A 19,268-nucleotide genomic window follows, 5' to 3' on the forward strand; every position below is an offset into this window, starting at 1 on the left:
TCCATTGGGGGAGAAAAAAAAGGGTTGGGGGGGGGGCAGCTCCACTCGGCCCACCCATCCGGTACAGTCTTGCCCCATTAAAAGAGCTCAGAGCTGGGGGGGTAGACGTGGATTACAAAGGCGGTGCGAGTTGTAAGAGGGCGGATGTTCGGGTTTGTGGGGGAGGAAGGGTAACTCGGTAGGCTCATGTTTTCAGTTTTGCTCTTAATCGTCGTCTTCATCGTCGTCATCGTCGTCTTCGTCCTCTGGGTCTCGCTTTCTCTTCTCGCCTTTGCCAGTTTCTGCTTCTTGGGACAAAAAGGAGAAGGGTGTCAAGACCACAACACTTCACTGCGATTCATTTGTATTTTTATTATCAATTAATCTGCCAATTCTTTTCTCAATTAATCAGATTAAGACCATAAAATGTCAGAAAAATGTGATCTCATTCATGCAACTGAAGTTGTGCACTGCATGTGCTACATATTTTAGACATGTGGTGACTTTTTAAACAATCTGTAAGATTTTTAAATTTGGCCTTTACCATAATAAACAACCGTAGACTAAGCATTATTCATGAGATCCGCTGGTGGGTTCACTAGGGGAGTGTCGGCAGTGTTAAAGAATGGTCACTATCATGTTTTGCTGTTCCTACATGTTAAAATGTTACAGGATTAGGAGCTTAAAATAAAGTGACAGATACACGATCAGCTACAACATTAACACCGCCTGCCTAATAATGTGTAGGTCCCGCTCATGCAACCAAAACAGTTCTGACTCGTCGACGCATGGACTCCACAAGACCTCTGACTGTGTCCTGTGGTATCAGGCACCGTGACGTTTGCAGCAGATCCTGTAAGTGCTGTAAGTTGCGAGATGGGGCTTCCCTGGCTCGGACTTGTTTGTCCAGCACTTCCCACAGATGATCGATTGGATTGAGATCTGGGGAATTTGGAGGCCATGGCAACAGCTTGAACTACTTGTCTGATCAATTTTTGCAGTGGCAGGGGGCATTATCCTGCTGAAAGAGGCCACTTTCTTCAGGGAATACCATTGCCACGAAGGGGTGTACGTACTCTGCATGATGTTTAGGTAGGTGGTACGTGTCAAAGTAACATCCACATGAATGCCAGGACCCAAGGTGCCCCAGCAAAACATCGCCCAGGGCATCACACTGTCTCCACCAGCTTGCTTTCGTCCCATAGGCGCATTCATCTAACCAGGCCACCTTCCTTGGACCACATTTGGTAGGTACTGACCACTGCACCCCAAAAGACATGTTTTGGAGAAGCTCTGATCCAGTCATGGAGCTATCACAATTTGGCCCTCATGAAAGATGCTCAGGTCTTTACACTTGCCCATTTCTCCTGCTTCCAACACATCAACTTCAAGAACTGACTGTTCACCTCCTGTCTTATGTATCCCATCACTTGACAGGTGCTAGTGTAACGAGTTAATCAGTTATTCACTTCACCTATCTGTTGTTGTAATCTTGTGGCTGATTGCTGGATGTATCTTCAGTACTGAAATTTTTCTTTTTTACCAGCCCTTCCCAGAAGTTTCTCTTTCTCATGTTAGTATTTATTTCTAAGTCACGATTAACATTCTCATACTGTGTTTTACTTGTAACCAATCTTCTATAATGTCCTAATATCTTAAGTACAGTAATGGGTAATGACTACAGCAGGAACATTAAAGTTGTTGGCACAGATAGATCTTCCTCAGTAAACAGAACCGCCAGCAGATATCATAATATTCCTGGTATCAAGTTTTTTTATGGTCATTATTAAGTCAACGACACTACTCAACATTCTGCCCACATCTCTTTTGTTAACGTGTGTACAAAGAAAATTCAAAAACTCAAGGACACTCCACCTTTATCTTCCAATTAATGCCAAAACCACTTTGTTTCCAAGACTGGACAACTGCAGCTTAAATATATCCAACTACTGACCTTTACACACACACACACACACACACACACACACACACACACACACACACACACACACACACACACACACACACACACACACACACACACACGACACACACACACACACACACACACACACACACACACACACACACCACCCTTGATTAACACAGTTGGCAAAAAAACTGTTTGGAATTATTTAGCACTTTCACTTTTAATTATCAAGAGTACAAACTGGCGGATTGGAGGAACAAGTTGTGATATTAGATTCATAAAAAAAGATTGTTTAACTTAACTTTTATTGAGCATTTTAACACTAATTACACTTTTTAATTAGTAAATTGAATGCAGTCAATTTATTATGCTATTAATTGAGTCTGCTCTGGAAATTCTAGTTATATCTGTCCTCCAGACTGAAAAAAACCAAACTACCTGCCCCTGAGGTAACTCACTACCATGTGGAGAGTCAGAGTTGTAATTTGATAAGAGACTGAGTGCAGATTGCTGAGTGTAGTAGCTATATTTTACTGTGTAGAAGTAAGTGTTTGAGGTTCTCTGGGTCTCTAGGTTTTTGAATACATTTTTTTTTAAATGTGGCGTGTTCAAGCTAAAACTGGGTGTATAGTTGTTCTTTAAGGAGATGGTACATACCGTCTTCATCTTCATCGTCATCGTCATCCTCTTCATCTACTTCTCCATCCTGACCAAAATCTTCCTCCTTTGTAAACAAAATTAAGCAAGTTAAAAACTGAAACAATTATTTCAAAGTCCAAATAATACAACTGAGCTTTTTTTTTTTTTTACCTCATCTTCTCCGCTGACCTCTTCATCATCCTCTTCTCCTTCTACCTCCTCTTCATCTTCCTCATCCTCCTCTTCCTCATCAAAGTCCTCCTCCTCTCCATCTTCATCTTCCTCCTCCTCTCCCTCTGCAATACAAAAGCAAAAACAATCAGTCAACCACAGACAGTGCAAGAATGCTGAGATCAAGTTATACACATATGCATTACATTTTTTAAGGCAAGAGATATGATATATGTCTATTAAAGAAAGTTCAAGATGAGCAGCCATGCTTTGGTTAAAATGTAATATTATATAATAACGCAGCATGCTATTCTCATTTTCTATTTGGCAGCAGTACTGCCATAAGGAAACCATCTCGACTACTCTGGGCTAAAACCGATCCTTACAACAGAAAAACCTGAGCTGTTTGAGATAACGAAAGCGGCTTCTTACCTTCATCTTCATCATCATCTACGCCGTCTCCGTCCACCTCTCCGTCAGAGTCAGAGGCTTCCCTGTCCTCCATGTCATAACCATCCAGGTAGGTGAGCTGAGGCAGCAGCTTGAACACACTCTCTCTGTAGTCATTCAGGTTTGTCACTTCACAGTTGAACAGGTCCAAACTCTTCAGGTTATCCAGCTTTTTCTGTTGATTAAATAGAGTGAAGTAAATTGATGACATGTCTTGAATTAATGGTGCTGGATGCTTATGTGTGCATTCTGTGAATATGGTGGTGTGATAGGTGCTGTATGATTTGACAACCAGTAGACCATTTACACTGAGCTAGCTATGCCTTTTAATACCGCTGGTTGTATTAGGACATTGCAGGTAGTGCTGCCTATCAGTAACAATAAAGACTCTGTGGCAAAGTTAGATTTGCATTTTGCATCAATGAGTTGAACTACATTGATTTGTCACAGTACTTAATTGTCTGGATTAGACAAAAACAGACTTTTCATCTGGTTACTTTGTGTATGTTTCTCAATCGAACTTCGAGAAAATCTACTGAATCTACATCTTCATAATTTCTTCCATCAATAAATAGAAGAATCTCAAATGCAGATACAAACGCGTCTCATGTACATTTTGTTTATGTGATTTTCCAATAATAATCATTCTTTTTTTTTTTTTTTTTAAATACACCGACAATCAGAAAGGAAGCTCCAGTATAAAATGCAGTGTAACAACAACTAGTTTAAATATTTATATCCAGATTTATAGAAAGCAACCCTGAAATGTGGTTAATATTTGTATGCTGTGTAATAAGACAGATGATGACCTGGAATCACATTTACAATAATACAAGTGTGTGCCCCACAAGAATTTGTCTTCATGTTAAAAATGTTTTGTCTAACTACTTTGAAGTAGCATGAGATATAATAACAAAAACCACAATGTATGGATTCAGTGTGAGGAGTGATGCTTCTAATTGGCTTCAAACGAGGCCGGAAACACATACCAATGGTTCCAATGTGCTGATGTCTTTCAATTTGTTGCCACTCAGGTTTAGATGTGTGAGGTTGGGTAGTTTCTCTGCTAAAACATCAAGGCCGCCACTGATTCTATTGTCGCTTAACTCCAGCTGAAACAGAGCAGAGGGAAAGGTTACTCTAGCTGACACTCTTTTCTTTTTAATTCAACTTTTTCATGGAGGTATGAAGGTGGAGCATCATGTTTACCTTTTTGAGTTTCCCTAGTTTAGGCAGGTTGGACACTGAGATTAAGCCAACATTTATCAAACTGAGGAACTCCAGGTTGACAAACTCAGCTGTGAGGCCTTCGATTTTTCCTTCAACTGATCGACAATTGTCAAGGACAAGTTCTCGTACCTGAAATACATAAAAGTATAATATTACATTTAAAAAAAAGTAATCTCCAGTGATTTATGCATTTTGTTAAAGTACTATTACTTTTCATCCATAATTAAACTTTATTCTAAAACATGCCAAATTCCCAATAAGACGAAAATATTTATTACATACTGCCTCTCTCTCTTTAAACGAAAAAATGTAATTTATGTACACAATATCACTGAGAAAACAAACTTGCAAACAACATAATCAAAACGTTTTTAATAGGGGATGTTGTTAAGAAAAATTAATGTGTAAAGTAATAAAAGGCATTTTGTATTTTCTGTAAAATATTAGAAAAACAAGTCTGAAGGCGGAGTTTGTTACACAGTTAAAGCTAACACTGGTTGCGCAAGTCAGTGATGGACAAAAACGTTGCAAAAAAAGTTGTTGTCAAACGTCAAAGATCACGATTTCTCCAGTAAAACACCGAAATGGACACTGCGTCTCCAACAAAAAACACTTCGTATCAATGTGTGCTCGATTTATCAGGGCACGACAGTTAATGCATTGATTTCTTTGAAACGAGGAAGAGCAAAGCAGTCGCTTCCCATGGCCTGCTGATGCAGTCACTAATGACAAATGCAATGATTTTTGTGAGCTAGCTCGCTACAGGCTAGCCATTGCCCCTTTTAAACGCTGCCGTGCGGTAGAGGAGCAGCTAGAGAGCTCTGTCTGCCCGCCATTAGCCAACCCAACAGCAACGGAAAGGATTGCGAATACACCCTTAGTAAAGACTTTCTTTTTTTCGTTAAACCAGCTTTGACTTGGGAAGTGGAATATTCCTTGTCGTCGAGCGAACGACCGATATTGCCAGTTTGTTACAGAGTACTGCATCGTTTTCAGGTCGAAGTGGCGAAGGAAATATATTGAGAACGGAAATTTAGTAAAAACAAAGATGGAGACAGTTCCTTTCTCCCAGAGCTTCAAAGACGACAGAATGACAACATGGCGATCCCCGAGATACAGTATGCAGTTCTCTGAACGCTTCAACGGCGAAAAGTGCTGTTTAGGAAGAGTAATTATCGCTATTTGCACATTACATAAATTATTTTCGATGTTAAATTTGTTTTATTTGATGCATGGGTCGAGAGGAAACGCCGACCGTCGAGTTTTTGGCTGCCCACGCATCAAGCGCGGTGCACCGGATCCCCGTGTCATTCAAGCAGGCTGGCTCGGTTAACGAAGCCGCTGGCCAACAAAGCGACCCGTTTAGTTGCAAACAACGTCAACTTTAGCTTTAATGGCAGTTATTGGAGGACAGAATAGTTGTGTTTGATGTTTTAAGTGTACGACTGGATATATTTTGTTGTCTTTGACCAGTGTAGCGAAGGGGGTAATATGGCGGGAACAAAAATACTAAGTTAGGGGGCTGCTGTCTTAATGATTCTGACTCAACAGACTTCATTAAAAAAGTATGCAATATTTACATCAGTGTAAACGCAAGGATATGAAATGGTAACGTGGCTATTTGCACAAGTGTGTACTCTATTTTAGGGAATTAACTGCTGCACACCCCCTTTAAAACTTACGGATCGCAACAGCTTAAACGTGGCTTTAAACAAATCACGATTACAGGAATAGTTGGCTGCTTGCACTAGTTTGTGTGGAAATATCAACTGGCTATGGTTAGAGTAACAGTGGCTTAAGTGGTCAAGGTATGGATGACTCGTGAACCAAGTGACTGTTTTTTTGTTGTCGCTGCTGAATCTGGCCATTTGATATTAACGTTAACGTGCTGTACAGAAATTTCAAGACATGACTCGCGATCGGCGATGGCCCGTTTACATGTTACAAAAACTCAATTTTAGCACAAACGCCTTGAAGTTATAAAGTGCATTTGGAATAAAAAAAGAGCCATTTTAGCAGTTATGCTAGCAGCAAACATGGCTTCCAAGGTCTGTATAAAATATACCGCTCTGTGAATGCCAAACGCGGCGCAGGAAGCAAATTTCCTAATATATCAGCGTAAAAAGAAGTTTACTAAATGTGCTACAACGGTGGAGTCGAGCTGTATCGTGTGTACCACTGACCAAGGAGGCTGCGAAACGGTTAAAGCACTGCAATAATGCCAGCAAGCTGAGGAATCGCCGTTTCAAAGTAACGATTGAATATAGCTTTTCTCGTCTCCTTGCCCCTATACGCCCAATCCAGAACAGTGTAGAGGATTAAGATTGTTATGCGAGTGTTTTCCGCCCTATTATAAACGAGAAAGATAATCTAAAGCCCATGTGGTCACCATTACGTTAGCCACACAGGTCACTCGCAAAGCAAAAAAAGTAGCAAGCTAGCTAGCAAGAGGCTAGCCAGAAAACTAAGGGTTGGTTTTAAAAAGCACGACTCACATCAGACGGTGTCCTGTTTCTTAGCTCCAAGTGGATCCTCTTTTTCATGTCCATCTTGCCCTGTGAAACTGAAACTTTTCTCTCTTGGGTTTTGGTGGGATCTTCAGTCCAAAGGCAGAGATGCCCTAATGGAGGGAGAATATAGGACTGTATAATGAACTGAGCCAAACGCTAAGTTAGTCGGAGAGAGGAGACAACCATGGAGGGAAACGGGACTGAAACAAAATATATGCTCAACAGCGCCATCTGCGTCCAGAAACGCCCATCGCCTCTATAAAGCCATTGCAGTCACAAAACATGACGCTGCCCCGAAACAGTGCTATGGTGCAATTTATTTCTGCGAGGAAAGTACTGTACTGTGTTTAGTGAAGACAAGAGCCTTTTGTCTGTCAGCTCAGTTATATTAAATAAATGAGCGCAGAACACGTGCACATTTTACGCAAAATAGCATTCAACCCATCAGACGTCAAAAAGAAAAGTCGACCATACGGCCAACTTTTGTTTATCTGCCTGACTTATCAAGTTTAATAACTTGAAAACCCCCCCAGTTTGATATATATTTAACGTCATGTTGTTATTGTTGCATATTCGGTCTTTAAGTATGGCAAACACCTATCATGATAAAGAATTACTGTTTTGAATATTACTCAAACCTGTTGCCTTCCAAAACAAAATATCTTTTGTTCTATAATAGTCCAGGGAATGAAGACACTGTAATCTTTGTAAGATTTTTGTTCAATAAACTGCATAATGCATAAACTGTGTTTGTGCTCTGTTGATTCATAAACGCAAGATTCTTTACACTGTTTGGACACATTGGTAGAAAGGAGGGGGTATATTGGGTTTGCAGTAAAGAGAGCATTGTGTATGCATATGCTAGGGTTGGATACCCCTCCACTCCCAACCCCCTTGACTTCCTGAGACACCAGAGCCCTCAAGTAGGAGTCTACTGAGTATGCATTGTTGATTTTTCTAAGTAAACTATGAATCAGCATTTATCTTCTGGATGTTTGTCAAATTATGAGCTTGTTTAAGGTTAGTAATATAGTAAAAATGTTGCACAAATGAACATATAATCTATCTTATAATACTGTACGCCCACTATATTCACTGTCAAGGGCCCATTATCCAAATACCCCATCTTTGGCCCTGTGCATGTTACACATACTGTATACTGTATATAAACTATTTTTAAAATCAGTGTTTGGCAGCTGAGAGGGCACACCAGAAGATGGCACTGTAATATCTACTATGGCATTCCTCAGACTTGAGTTGCATTGTGCAACAGCAGGGGTGTGTTTGAGTGACAGCATTTTTATTATACTTTTACTAATAATCAGTCATTTGCAAAGATGTGCACACTTGGAATGAGTCCATTCTTGTGTTTGTTAGACTTATCAGCCGAAGAGTTAACCGTGTGCTGCCTATGATCTTTTGACCAGCTGGAAGTCAACACAGATACTGGTGATCGTCTGAGATGTTCAAGGTAGTTTGACATTGAGTGTGTGCAAAATTTTTAGTTCCCAGAGAAGGAGATTGTAATACTTTGTACCATATGGTCTTGCAAAATGAGTTGGACAACATAAGTGAAGGTGTATATTTTCCACTGCAACTTGTTTCCACCCAATAGTTCAACAATGAAATATATACTACATGAATGAGACATTTACTTACCTCCTCTTCTCTTACTATAATTTTAGATACAGTGAGTGATTGCTCGAAGCTCCTTCAATACACAAGCAAGTGAATTTAACAAGAGACCCTCCACGTTTCCCCTGCAATGCTGGAGGCAATTGGCAGTTGGGTGTTATTTACTCTGCTGGACAGTCTCTTTCACTGTGTGGCTCAAACACACACATCAGAGCTCAATGTGCTGTGAGAAGATTGAGAACACACCCCAACTGCGCAGCTCTCCATCTGTGAGATAACATGGGTATGCCCCTACTGTAGTCAAAGACAGGATTTCTTGCTTGGTCTCTGGCCATATAATGGCTTCTCAACGTAGTAGTTTACCTCAAATACTACAAAACGTATCACTTTACCAGGAGAAAAAAAAAACATTTGGCAAGTTTACCAATTGTTATTTCTGCATATAATTTATGCAGAGAGCAACATGTAGGGAATATTACCTCACATTCAGAATGTCATTTAACTCCTTACCTGTTTTGTACCCTCCAGCAGTATTAGGCAATTTAGACATTGTTGACAAAATTCTACGTATAATTTCCCATTTCTAAGAAAGCAACATTTGAATAATGACTTCTAGCTTGGACACTAACATGCATGCATAAATAGAAAAGTGTCTGTTATTATCCAGTCTTCTGCTAGTTTAATTAAGACAGAGCATTTCATATATTTTTGAGCAGCAGTCAAGAAAGCCTGTTCGTATTTCCTACATTACTACATACATACTGCATTTTATCCCTATCACGCACTGCCCACACACAACTTGCTCCTGTCTTTTTTTTTTTTTTTTTTTTTTCTGTCAGTGCTATGCCAACTCCTCCAGCTTTACAAATATGATAAGACCGAAGCTGCAAGAACTCTCCCAGCACTGTGGTAATGGTTAACCAGATAATTCACTTAGGGGTGGGAATACAAAACAGTCAGAAGTTATTTTGTCTTCTTTTCTGTGCTTGCGCGCCTTCAATGAGTTGAATTCATTCATAGTAGGACTCAGAATGGAGGAGGCTTTGCAACAAGAGAAACAAGAGTCGGAATATAAAAATCCCAATGAGGACCAAGGTAACATTTAAAATGTCTCCTCTTTTTCTGAAATGAAGTCCTTCAATATTTCCACACTGGAAAGTTGAGTGATGCAGTTATTCATTTACATACTGTCTGGTGTCTTTTGTTCAACTCAGACACAGAAATATTTTAGCCAACATCTGAGCCGCATTGCTACAAACGAGACCAATTTAGTCTATCTGTGTTATCGTATTTTAAAACTGAGTGACAAAATGTTTCTGTCAAAGACTTGCAAATGTTTAGCTGAAAGAAAAACTGTCTATAATCCATGTCTTTATATGTAATCAATCATCTTACATTAGCCAATCATGCATTTCAAATACTGCTCTATGTATCTTTGATTTCTCACTGGAATTGTTTTCATGGTTTCTTTGCACGGGTTTCTGTTTTAAAGGTGGGATCCGTCGCCGACTGCGAGACAGGGATCTTCTCAGGAAGAGAAAGGCCGAAGCAGAGGAGAAGGAAACTAACCAGTGGGTTTATGGGTAAATTTATAGAAAAGCAAAGTCAATGTTAGGGAAGTGACCCACATTTACAGCTATGCTCATTTGGAGTAACTGTGTTTGGTTTAGCAGTGAAAATGTTCTACAAATTTAAGAACTTACACTGGTGTAATGATGCTCTAAATAAATGTTCTTATGCAGCAGAGAACAGAAACAGAAGTTTTAGTGAAGGGTTATTAGCACAACTTGCGTTATTACACTGTATATTACAGAGCACTGTGAATTATCAGCACTCTAGCTGCTTATCACTCCTCTGGTTTACATTGAATATGGAGCAAGAGGAAACCAAAGGTTGCTCTGATATTTCTATTGACGCCTCAGAGCCAGGTCAAGGACTTTGTACTATTAGCTTTGCAAAAGTATCACAAAGAGCTGTATCAGTGTCCACTGTTGTTGAGCTTGATTACAATGGCTGTGCTCTTTTAGGATGGAGAGCCAGAGGAAAAGATCAAGGACCGATGAGAAGAGTGGCGCAAAGAAGAGAGGGAGGCCCAGGAAGACTGATCCCACGCCGGAGATATCTGTCATTCAGGAAGAGGCAGCAGTTGTTCAGGAAGCTCCTGCAGTAGTGGTGGTGCCTGAACCTGTGGGGATCATCTCAGGTCAAACATCAGGCTCTCTGACCCCCTTACTTGTTGTGGGCAGCGAAACACTGGAGTCACAACCAGCACCTGTCCTTGCTGCCCCTGCCTCTTTGCCCATGTTTGGATCTGCCCAAAGCTCTTTGTTTGGTCCTGTTCTGACTTCTCTAGATCCAGTCAACCAGACTCCAGCTCTGGTTTCACCCTCAGTTCCTGCTCCATCTCCCGCTGTTGTTGTAGATACGACTCCAATCCCCGTCCAAGGTTCAGCTCCAGCTCCAGATGCTATTCCGGTCCCAGCTCTGTCCCAAGCCCCCGTTCCAGCTGCAGCTCCGGCTCCTCCCCAGGTTGAGACCCTCTACAAGGAGTCACAAGGCAGGGAGGCCCTAGACCAGGTCCTGATTGAGGACTTGGGCCCAGATGAGGAGGAAGACATCAATCCATTGCAAGACCAAAGAGCTGATGAAGGTATGAATGACACAGAAGTGCAACACCAGAAGCAATCCTTTGAAACATTACCTGGTTTAAGAGTTTCTGACAATACATGCTTTGTTTAAATGAAATTTTTCTCTTTATATTAACTACATACTGTCTATCTGTCTTTTTTAGATTTGAGTGAGACACCATCGGTCAGCGTACCCGAACAAAACAAAATGTTCTCAATTCCAACTTTGTCCTCTCAGCCTCTGCCACAGGAATATCTCCCAGGAAATCAATTCTAATTTCTTCAAATATACTTTTCAGATAGTGCCTCAGTTAAGAACATGCAAAGCCAGACTACTTCCCATTCTGTCACAGTTTGTATCTGAGTATTATTTTGGTTAGTGTGCAGCCTGATGAGCGTTAAGTGTATGCATTGCTTATTTGAAAAAGTGTGTATGAATTCAAACCAAACTTGTATGCTTATTTATTCTTGGTTTGTGCTTCACTGCGAAGTTCATGAATTCTATTTTGTACTTTGCATTTAGTCAACAGCAAATTTAGCCTGTTTATATTTAAAAGTAAATGGTATGAATCACTGGTAATGATGTATTTGTAATTGTGGATTTATTTGATTGAATTTTGTAAAAGTTGTTTTTCACCGAATACAATACACTGCTTACATCATCTGACTGGTCGTTATTATCCATCCCATCCAGAGCCACACATCTCAGTGTATAAATGGTAAATGTGACGAATATATGATGAATGATCAATTGATTTTATCCTTTTATTCGCCATGTTACAAAATTTGTTAAGACCAAAGGTTCTCCTTGTGTTTTTTGTACAGGCAGTAATGAGCTGAAACTGTGATTTTTTTTTGTTCTTTTTCTGAGGATGTCCTGTTGTTAACATCCAGAATTTGTCTATGTTTTTACGCACACGGGGAAATTAGCAGGAATGATAAGGATGAATTCTACCTGATGGATTTAAACATATTTACAGCCAAATTTTACTCTGAATGTAAACACACCAACAATAAAACTTTATCTGCTTTGCTTAGTGAAATTAAAAAGTATATTTCTATTACTGATTACAGTGAGAACAGAATATCTACAAACACATACACTATTTCACCTGTCTCCTTGTCACTGGGTGCTTTTATGTAATTTGCGCCTTGTTTGGTAAGGCATGTGTAGCCAAACATCTGGCCCTATTGCAACTGCTATTTAAACTGTTATTCTGCTGGTGGTATGTAAGTTTATACTATATACAGGAGTGGAAGAAGTATTCAGATCCTAAACTTCAGAAAAAGCAACAACACCACAATGTAAAAATTCTCCATTACAAATAAAAGTAATGCATTCAAATTGTACTTAAGTAGTAGTAACCTGCAACTAGTATTATCAGCAAAATGTGCACATTATGCAGCAGAGTGTCCCGTTAGTGTCATGTTATTATATATTACAGGCCTATGTTTTATTGTTTGTCATTACTCATGCATTAGCACATAAGCAGCCTTTTAATGTTGTAGCTTGTGTAGCACTACTTTATATTCAGTTTCATCCATAACAATAATTTGTACATGATGATTTTATATATTGTTTAAACTTTGAATCTGTAAAGTTTATTGAAGTTGTCAGATCAATTCAAAACAATATTTCCCTCTAAAGTGAGGTAGAGTAAGTACTTGAGTAAATGCACTATGATACATTCCACCAGTGACTATTTATTATTGTACATTTATGTATTGGCTACTGGTTCTGTGTTCATAAATAAAGATTGCTAAAAAAAAATAGTAGCTGAAATGACTCTTGGCCGCCCCCTGCTGAAATAAAACACGCAGTGGTCTATAACCAGTGCAAATGTATCAATGACTTTTACAACATGCATGCGTGGTTTTTGTGTAATAGCACATGTATGTTGCAATAAACTCCTAAAGGCACAGGATAAGACGAACTGACTAAAAGCTTTAGCGATTTATATGTGTTGTCAGTCATTAGTCTGTCACGTGAAACACTCCTGGTTGGCCAACTATAAAACCCGAACGTGTGCTTCCGTATCGAGAAAGTCACACATGCGTCGTCAGCGTGCGGTGTGTATGCGTCTATTTTGGCAGGTAGTTGCTTCAAAGCTGCTTTAATAAGAAGTGTCTGCTCTTTTGTCACCTCTTCTATCAGTAAGATGAGTCCAGTGTGTGACTGCTGCGGCGAGAACACCAGTAAACTGAAGCAGCAGGCTTCTGTGATGAGAAAAGAAATCAAGAACCTGAGGTACAACGTCACACATCTTATTGCATTCAACCAGTCATAACATTTGTATTTGGCCTTGTTCCTTTAACATTATTATTACCTTATTATTAACTTTCTTCTGTCTTCTTCCAACAGGCAGATGTTGGACAGCGCAGTTCGAGCTCATCGCAAACACATGATATCCATTCAGTCTGCTGTGTCAAAGATTGGAGTCTGTGAAGCTGACAAAGCCCAAACACCACCACCACCACCACCACCACCACCAACATCACCACAGGTTGCATTAGAGAAAGGTAATCACAGCTGTATGCAAATGTTTGGGCAAATTACATGTTTTGCTGAGTTTTAAAGTAAAAAGAAGTAAATACAAACCCTGCAGTAAACAAATGAGCCTTTTCTTCAAATGTTAATGCACTTGCTTAGATAACTGGGGGGAAAACAGTGGCATATGCAAATGTTTGGGCACCCTACTAAGTCAGTTACTTAGTAATCCCACCATTGCCAACTGTTGAGGATGGAAATATTGTCCTTTGGGGGTGTGGCAGACAGTGACAGAGGAAACATTGCACAGATAGTGGATTCCACTGAACATTAGCAAATTCTGGATGCAAATGTTCCACAGCCAGTCAGGAAAGTGAATGTGAGAAGAGACTGGCTTCTACAACCACGACCATGACCCAAAGCAGACCTCAAAATCCATCATCGGCCATTACTGTCGCCTGACTTGAACATAATTGAAAATCTATGGGTAGATCAAGACAGACTAAAAGTATCTTAGAACTTAACAACAATAATTTAATAAATTTAAAGAGCACTTTTCTAAACCCATGTTACAAAGTACTTTGCACAAGGCAGCAAAATAAAACATGCAGGTCATATGAGGCAACAACTAAAACAGGCAATCAGAAATACAATTAAAGTGTCTTAGTATTGGTGCAAATAACCCAAAGGCTGTGTCACCAGCAAGAGGGCGATCAGTAAAAATAAATCAAGAACAGAGAGCCTTTTAGTTGGCTGCAAGAAGTGTTTGCAAAATTTAATCTCTGCAAAAGGGAGGCCACATGGCTCAGATACGGTTTCATGTATTTATATTTTTAAAGTTCATACAAAAAAAGAAAAAGTAAATTTGAAGAAAGGCTCTGTTTTAATGTCTTTTTGCTGCAGGGGTATTTGTGTGTGTTTTAACTAATACAACTGTATTATTAGTACAATTGTGAATTCACCCACAATTGTAATATCAATAAATTCTTTTTGTGAGAACTTTCGAAGAACAAACTCATATTATATATATTAAAATAAGTTAGAGCTGCAACTAATGATTTTCATCATTGATTTATTTTTTTATATTTTTGATTTGTTTATTAGTCACTGAAATGTTAAAAAAAAAAGTTTGCAGAGCTGAAGTTGAAGTTTTAAGACAGATTTCTTCTAACAAAGTACAAATGATGGTGCCACATAATAATGAAAGAGCCGAGTGACGTTTCTGTGTTACAAATTACAAGTGGTGAAAAAAAATCACACACCCATGCCTCCATGTTATTACTGTGTTCCAAATCAAACACATCATTGTTAACTGTGTAACCTTACAGGAAGCATCCAGACGGTCCCGATTGGTTACATCAGTTCCTGTTTCTCAGTGAAGAATGGGACACCCAGACAGCCCACCATTTGTGGCCCCTCGAGAGCCGAACTTCGCATCCAGCAGAGCGTCTTCAATAACCCGGAGCACGCTCTGGTGGGCCTGGAGCAATACTCCCACGTCTGGTATGTCGCATACAGTTGGTGTAGTTTATCTCTGTATACCTTTCACTGTCCAGTCCATAGTGTGGTGTTGTTAGCAAAAAGTGTTATTGTTGGCTGTATTAATGAAACATTGTTAAGCAATATTTTCCAGTCTGCTGTCTTTGTGCCGACTCAGCAATGACTCAAAAGGAACAATATTGGGATAATCTCCATATTAAGGCGCTGTGGGTTCAATAGGGCGAATGAGGGTTTTAGAGGTTTGCCCACAAGCTTGATTTTATTTCAGACTTCAGGAGTTACATATAGAGTTGTTGACATAAGTATATACAAAACCATTTATAAATTAGTAATGTACTTGCACTGTGGGTTGAATCTAGCCATTAAAATGTCTTTCTGTCTCATCATGAGTTCTCCTTGCTTGAATAAAGTGTTCTTGTTTCCTGTCTAATTTTGGCGTATGAAGCCCTTTGAGACCGATATTGTGTTAAAGACATTATAATTCAACTTGATTTGACACTTTTTAAAAGGAATGTTTACTCGCTGACAGCAGCAATGAGTGTGACTGGATAAGACTTGCATTATCAATCACTTGTGGGCTGAGGATTTATGATTTTTTTTTTTTTTTTTTTAAATCCCATTTCAACAGAACCACCTCTGCATATATTTAGACTTTTGTATCCTCTGTTTATTTCATGACATTTGTGCTTTCCCCTCTCTGTGTCTCACAGGATCATCTTTCTCTTTCACAAAAATGGGCACCTGAGTTACAAAGCCAAAGTGAAGCCTCCTCGACTGAACGGTCAGAGAGTTGGTGTTTACTCCACGCGCAGTCCACATAGACCAAACGCTTTGGGTCTAACTCTGGCTAAACTTGATAAAATTGTAGGTGAGTAACATCAACACAATGTGTCTTATATAGCGAATTGTGTGTTTGTGTCTTTGTGAACACTTGTGTTCAGAAACGGATAACAGACTCTGCTTGATAGTAACATATGCATTTCTACTCTTATTTTCAAGGTGACACAATACATCTGTCAGACATTGACATGATTGCAGGCACCCCAGTCCTGGACATCAAACCCTACATCCCAGAGTACGACTCCCCCCAGACCAGGATTCACATGGACTTAGAGCCCTATGAACTAAACACAAACCAGTCAAATGTAACTACTATGGAGGACCTATATAAAGACTCAGAAACAGATGCTCAGTCAGGCCTAAGAGGTGAAAGAACTAATGATGATGACTTGGTGAGTCAACTCTCAAAAGACAAATGTGAAGCTGATATTCCTTTAATAGATTCATCTAGAGTCAGTGCTCAGTTTTCCCTGCCCAAAGACCTGCATGGTGTGCTAGAGGAGGTCAAGGCCTATGTGACACAGGGTGACTTTTGTCAAAGAGAGGAGCAAGTTTCAGATTCCCCAATGGACAAACCTCCAGAGTCAACTGTGGACCGCCCCCGTTATGGAGAGGAATCCTACAGTACCATCGCTGGCTGGATCAGAGAGCCTCCTGTTTCCAGTCTGGAGGTACGCTTCACTCCTCATGCTGAGAGGGAGCTAGAAGAATTCCTCCCCACACACCTGTCAGGTAAGAAATCTTACAGTGTGTTTGGCAGGTCCTAAAGGGTGATGTATGTGTCCTTTTCTCCACAAGAGGGTGCCATTGTGACAGTGATAAATATGAAAGCAGTCATTCATCACTGAAAAACAAACAAACGCATATGCCACACAGGAGCCCCTGAAAGTGTCAGACCCAGGTTCAAGTTTCTGCGCAGTCCAGAGGAGGCCGCCGCTGCCATCAGAGGGGTGCTGTCAGCAGACCCACGGTCAGTCTACAGGAGGACACGCTGCAGGGACAGACTCTTCTTCTTCACCCTGGATACGGCTGACATCACCTGCTGGTTTGGACAGGGCTTTGCTGAGGTGCTGCAGGTCCGACCTGTTGAGTGCCAGACTGCCACCATGTAAGAAACCCTTTCAGTGAACCCATTAGAGCTGGATAGTGTCACTTTTCGTGTGCATAGAAAAACAAAAACAGAGCCTGTACAATGTTCCTCAGATTGACTTTTCCAGGTTATTTCTCCACTGACAAATGGGTATTTCAGTTGTAAGATCAATCATTTAGACTTTCCTAAAATCAGACAGATGAAAGATGGGGTACATCAAATTTTGTACAGTTTCACAGTATTGTTTAAACCAGATTCAGTAGTTGTGTTTAAACGTTTTTCTTGCGTATCATTTCTTTTTTCACATCTTTTTCTTTATTTGGAGGAAGTAACTGGTTCCGTGTCCTTAGTTAAAAATAAACTGATCGTGAATGAATGAGGAGGGTTTTCTTGTCTCTTGTCATTTATTAGTGGTATAACTACCCATTCCAAGAGTGACAGCAATTCAGTCTCCAGCTCTAGTTCACAGTGGTGTGTGTTTGAGTCACAGCAATCGATTGAGAGGTGGTGGTGAAAGGACAAAGGAAACATTCATAATTAAGCTGTTGTTAGATGTGTGGATTTACATCTACCAAACCAGTCTTAAATTTACTCTGAAAACAATGAAACCACATGGCTTCAATTAGGTTTTTATCTTCAGTTGAGGTGGCCTTACTGTACTGTTGTTTGACCAAATTAAACGTAGCACTGATCGGTCCCAAATTCATTCTGCAGCATGAGACAACAACCCCAAACATACAGCCAGAGTCATGAAGAACTATTGTCAGAGACAAGAAGGAGTTAACATCATGGAGTCAGCCTGGTATTACATGAAGAGACAGAGGACTGTGAGATGGCCTAAATCTCACAGACTTAGAATAACCTACCTGCCAAGTACCTTGAAAAAGTGTTTACATGTGTACCGAGGAGAACTGGTGCTGTTTAAAGGCAGAGTTTGTACACACAAAATATTTCATTATGTCTGTTTACTGCACATTGTGTGAATAAATGAATAAAAATAGATAAAAACTGTTCATGGTATTATTTTAGTGCCTAAAACTTTTGCACACTACTGTAGGTGGCACAGTGACTGAAGTGAGACTCATGAAGTACATGACAGCAGGAACGAATGAGAGTGTTATTTTTATATGCAGCCATAACATTAAAAGAAAAGAATTACGAAATGTATTATAAAGCACTGCCTGCAGGGGAGGTCACATGGGAGAAAGCTGTATATTTTATATTGAGTTGTGACATTAACGTCCTGTAGGGGGCGGAAATACGTTGTTGTACGCACTACGTCCACCCGGTGCGTCACACAACAACCGAAGAAGAGAAATTGACCAATAGCAGAACTGACATTTGTGTTTTGAATGAAACGCGGTTGATGGCCGTCGAGCCCAGATTTGTTTTTCTCGTTCACTTTTGTAACGTTGGTCAAAATTGGCCGTCAAAGTTCGGAAGGTAATGTGCTTTTACATAATTTAATGGTGTGGCTCAGGCAGATTATAGTTTAGTTAGATTAAAATGATCGTCATTTAAGTGTGTGCAAACTTAACTAGAGTTAACGATAGCTAACGACTTCGGTAACGCTGTCTTTCAGACAAGTTTGCCACCCTAACTTACGCCCTTGCTGACATTATGTTTAGCAACGCATTGTGTGATAATTTCGTGTTACTCTCGACATCCAAGTTAGGTTTTTTTTTTACTTATTAGCGCTTATGAATGCGCTAAAAATCTTGCTTCTGGGCGACTGCCTGCACTTGATACGTAAATTAAAGTCAGTAGCATCTTAGCTAGCTTGTTAATGTTGACATTTCTGTCTAGAAACTGGCTTAACGTTGGAGTCAAAACAGTTTGCCATCAGTCAGTTTAATCAACAGTTGAAAACATTTAATAGAAAATTATCTTTTATGCAGTTGTACAGATACAGAGTAATGTCGTCCAGGAAGTCAAGTTCCACTGGGGAAGGCTTGGTAAGACATTTGCACTCTGTCATCTACAGTGTACAGTCTTAAATTCTGAATAAGCAAGCTAATAATATCTCATTTCAACTTTTGATGATGTTAGCCTTCCAGCAAATATGGAGAGCGTACCCCTCTGCGAAGTTTGGAGAATGAAATGCTGCACCTGTCAACTCCCTCATCTAGGCTGAAATCAAGTGCTGGTGCCGTGAAAATGACAAAGGTGGGTTTATACC

At 39.9% G+C, this 19,268-nt stretch overlaps 3 protein-coding genes across 7 annotated transcripts; 2 read left to right on the forward strand and 1 right to left on the reverse strand.

Annotated features, from left to right (window-relative positions):
* anp32b (acidic nuclear phosphoprotein 32 family member B) lies at positions 1-7,138 on the reverse strand. Of its 2 annotated transcripts, none has more exons than XM_022770088.1 (7): positions 6,895-7,138; positions 4,379-4,528; positions 4,159-4,281; positions 3,152-3,344; positions 2,720-2,844; positions 2,567-2,633; positions 1-287 (listed from the first exon to the last, which is right to left on the reverse strand). In XM_022770088.1, the coding sequence occupies exons 1-7, from the start codon at positions 6,946-6,948 to the stop codon at positions 205-207; spliced, it is 795 nt and encodes a 264-aa protein (XP_022625809.1). In that variant the 5' UTR covers positions 6,949-7,138; the 3' UTR covers positions 1-204. The 2 variants fall into 2 exon arrangements, with proteins under 2 accessions (XP_022625809.1, XP_022625810.1); XM_022770089.1 differs by having other exon boundaries at positions 1-284; positions 6,895-7,137.
* A 1,148-nt stretch (positions 7,139-8,286) lies between these two features.
* On the forward strand, positions 8,287-11,830 carry LOC111240128 (BCL-6 corepressor-like protein 1). Of its 4 annotated transcripts, XM_022770118.1 has the most exons (6): positions 8,287-8,380; positions 8,595-8,827; positions 9,384-9,453; positions 10,037-10,127; positions 10,572-11,194; positions 11,336-11,830. In XM_022770118.1, exons 3-6 carry the CDS (start codon positions 9,414-9,416, stop codon positions 11,446-11,448), a joined length of 867 nt encoding a protein of 288 aa, XP_022625839.1. In that variant the 5' UTR covers positions 8,287-8,380; positions 8,595-8,827; positions 9,384-9,413; the 3' UTR covers positions 11,449-11,830. The 4 variants fall into 4 exon arrangements, with proteins under 4 accessions (XP_022625839.1, XP_022625840.1, XP_022625837.1 ...); XM_022770119.1 differs by lacking the exon at positions 9,384-9,453; XM_022770116.1 differs by lacking the exons at positions 8,287-8,380; positions 8,595-8,827; positions 9,384-9,453 and adding an exon at positions 9,462-9,639.
* Positions 11,831-13,236: 1,406 nt separating this feature from the next.
* Positions 13,237-18,074, forward strand: trmo (tRNA methyltransferase O). Its single transcript, XM_022770090.1, has 7 exons — positions 13,237-13,419; positions 13,534-13,691; positions 14,988-15,162; positions 15,870-16,027; positions 16,159-16,731; positions 16,876-17,107; positions 17,804-18,074. Exons 1-7 carry the CDS (start codon positions 13,331-13,333, stop codon positions 17,871-17,873), a joined length of 1,455 nt encoding a protein of 484 aa, XP_022625811.1. The 5' UTR covers positions 13,237-13,330; the 3' UTR covers positions 17,874-18,074.
* The last annotated feature ends 1,194 nt before the right edge of the window (positions 18,075-19,268 follow it).

Source organism: Seriola dumerili, unplaced genomic scaffold (genome assembly GCF_002260705.1).
Source record: "Seriola dumerili isolate Sdu_G_001 unplaced genomic scaffold, Sdu_1.0 BDQW01012242.1, whole genome shotgun sequence".
Taxonomy (NCBI): Eukaryota; Metazoa; Chordata; class Actinopteri; order Carangiformes; family Carangidae; genus Seriola; species Seriola dumerili.

What these genes read in the sequence shown, in the direction of transcription:
- anp32b (XM_022770088.1), bottom strand. Translation starts at nt 6,948, where the DNA reads ATGGACATGAAAAAGAGGATCCACTTGGAGCTAAGAAACAGGACACCG. An exon ending in GAAACAGGACACCGTCTGAT is followed by an intron (nt 4,529 to 6,894) that starts GTGAGTCGTGCT and finishes TATGTATTTCAG; the next exon opens with GTACGAGAACTTGTCCTTGA. An exon ending in AACTAGGGAAACTCAAAAAG is followed by an intron (nt 4,282 to 4,378) that starts GTAAACATGATG and finishes GCTCTGTTTCAG; the next exon opens with CTGGAGTTAAGCGACAATAG.
- LOC111240128 (XM_022770116.1), top strand. Translation starts at nt 9,576, where the DNA reads ATGGAGGAGGCTTTGCAACAAGAGAAACAAGAGTCGGAATATAAAAAT. An exon ending in AAATCCCAATGAGGACCAAG is followed by an intron (nt 9,640 to 10,036) that starts GTAACATTTAAA and finishes TCTGTTTTAAAG; the next exon opens with GTGGGATCCGTCGCCGACTG. An exon ending in AGACCAAAGAGCTGATGAAG is followed by an intron (nt 11,195 to 11,335) that starts GTATGAATGACA and finishes TGTCTTTTTTAG; the next exon opens with ATTTGAGTGAGACACCATCG.
- trmo (XM_022770090.1), top strand. Translation starts at nt 13,331, where the DNA reads ATGAGTCCAGTGTGTGACTGCTGCGGCGAGAACACCAGTAAACTGAAG. An exon ending in GAGCAATACTCCCACGTCTG is followed by an intron (nt 15,163 to 15,869) that starts GTATGTCGCATA and finishes TGTGTCTCACAG; the next exon opens with GATCATCTTTCTCTTTCACA. An exon ending in GAGTGCCAGACTGCCACCAT is followed by an intron (nt 17,108 to 17,803) that starts GTAAGAAACCCT and finishes TTCATTCTGCAG; the next exon opens with CATGAGACAACAACCCCAAA.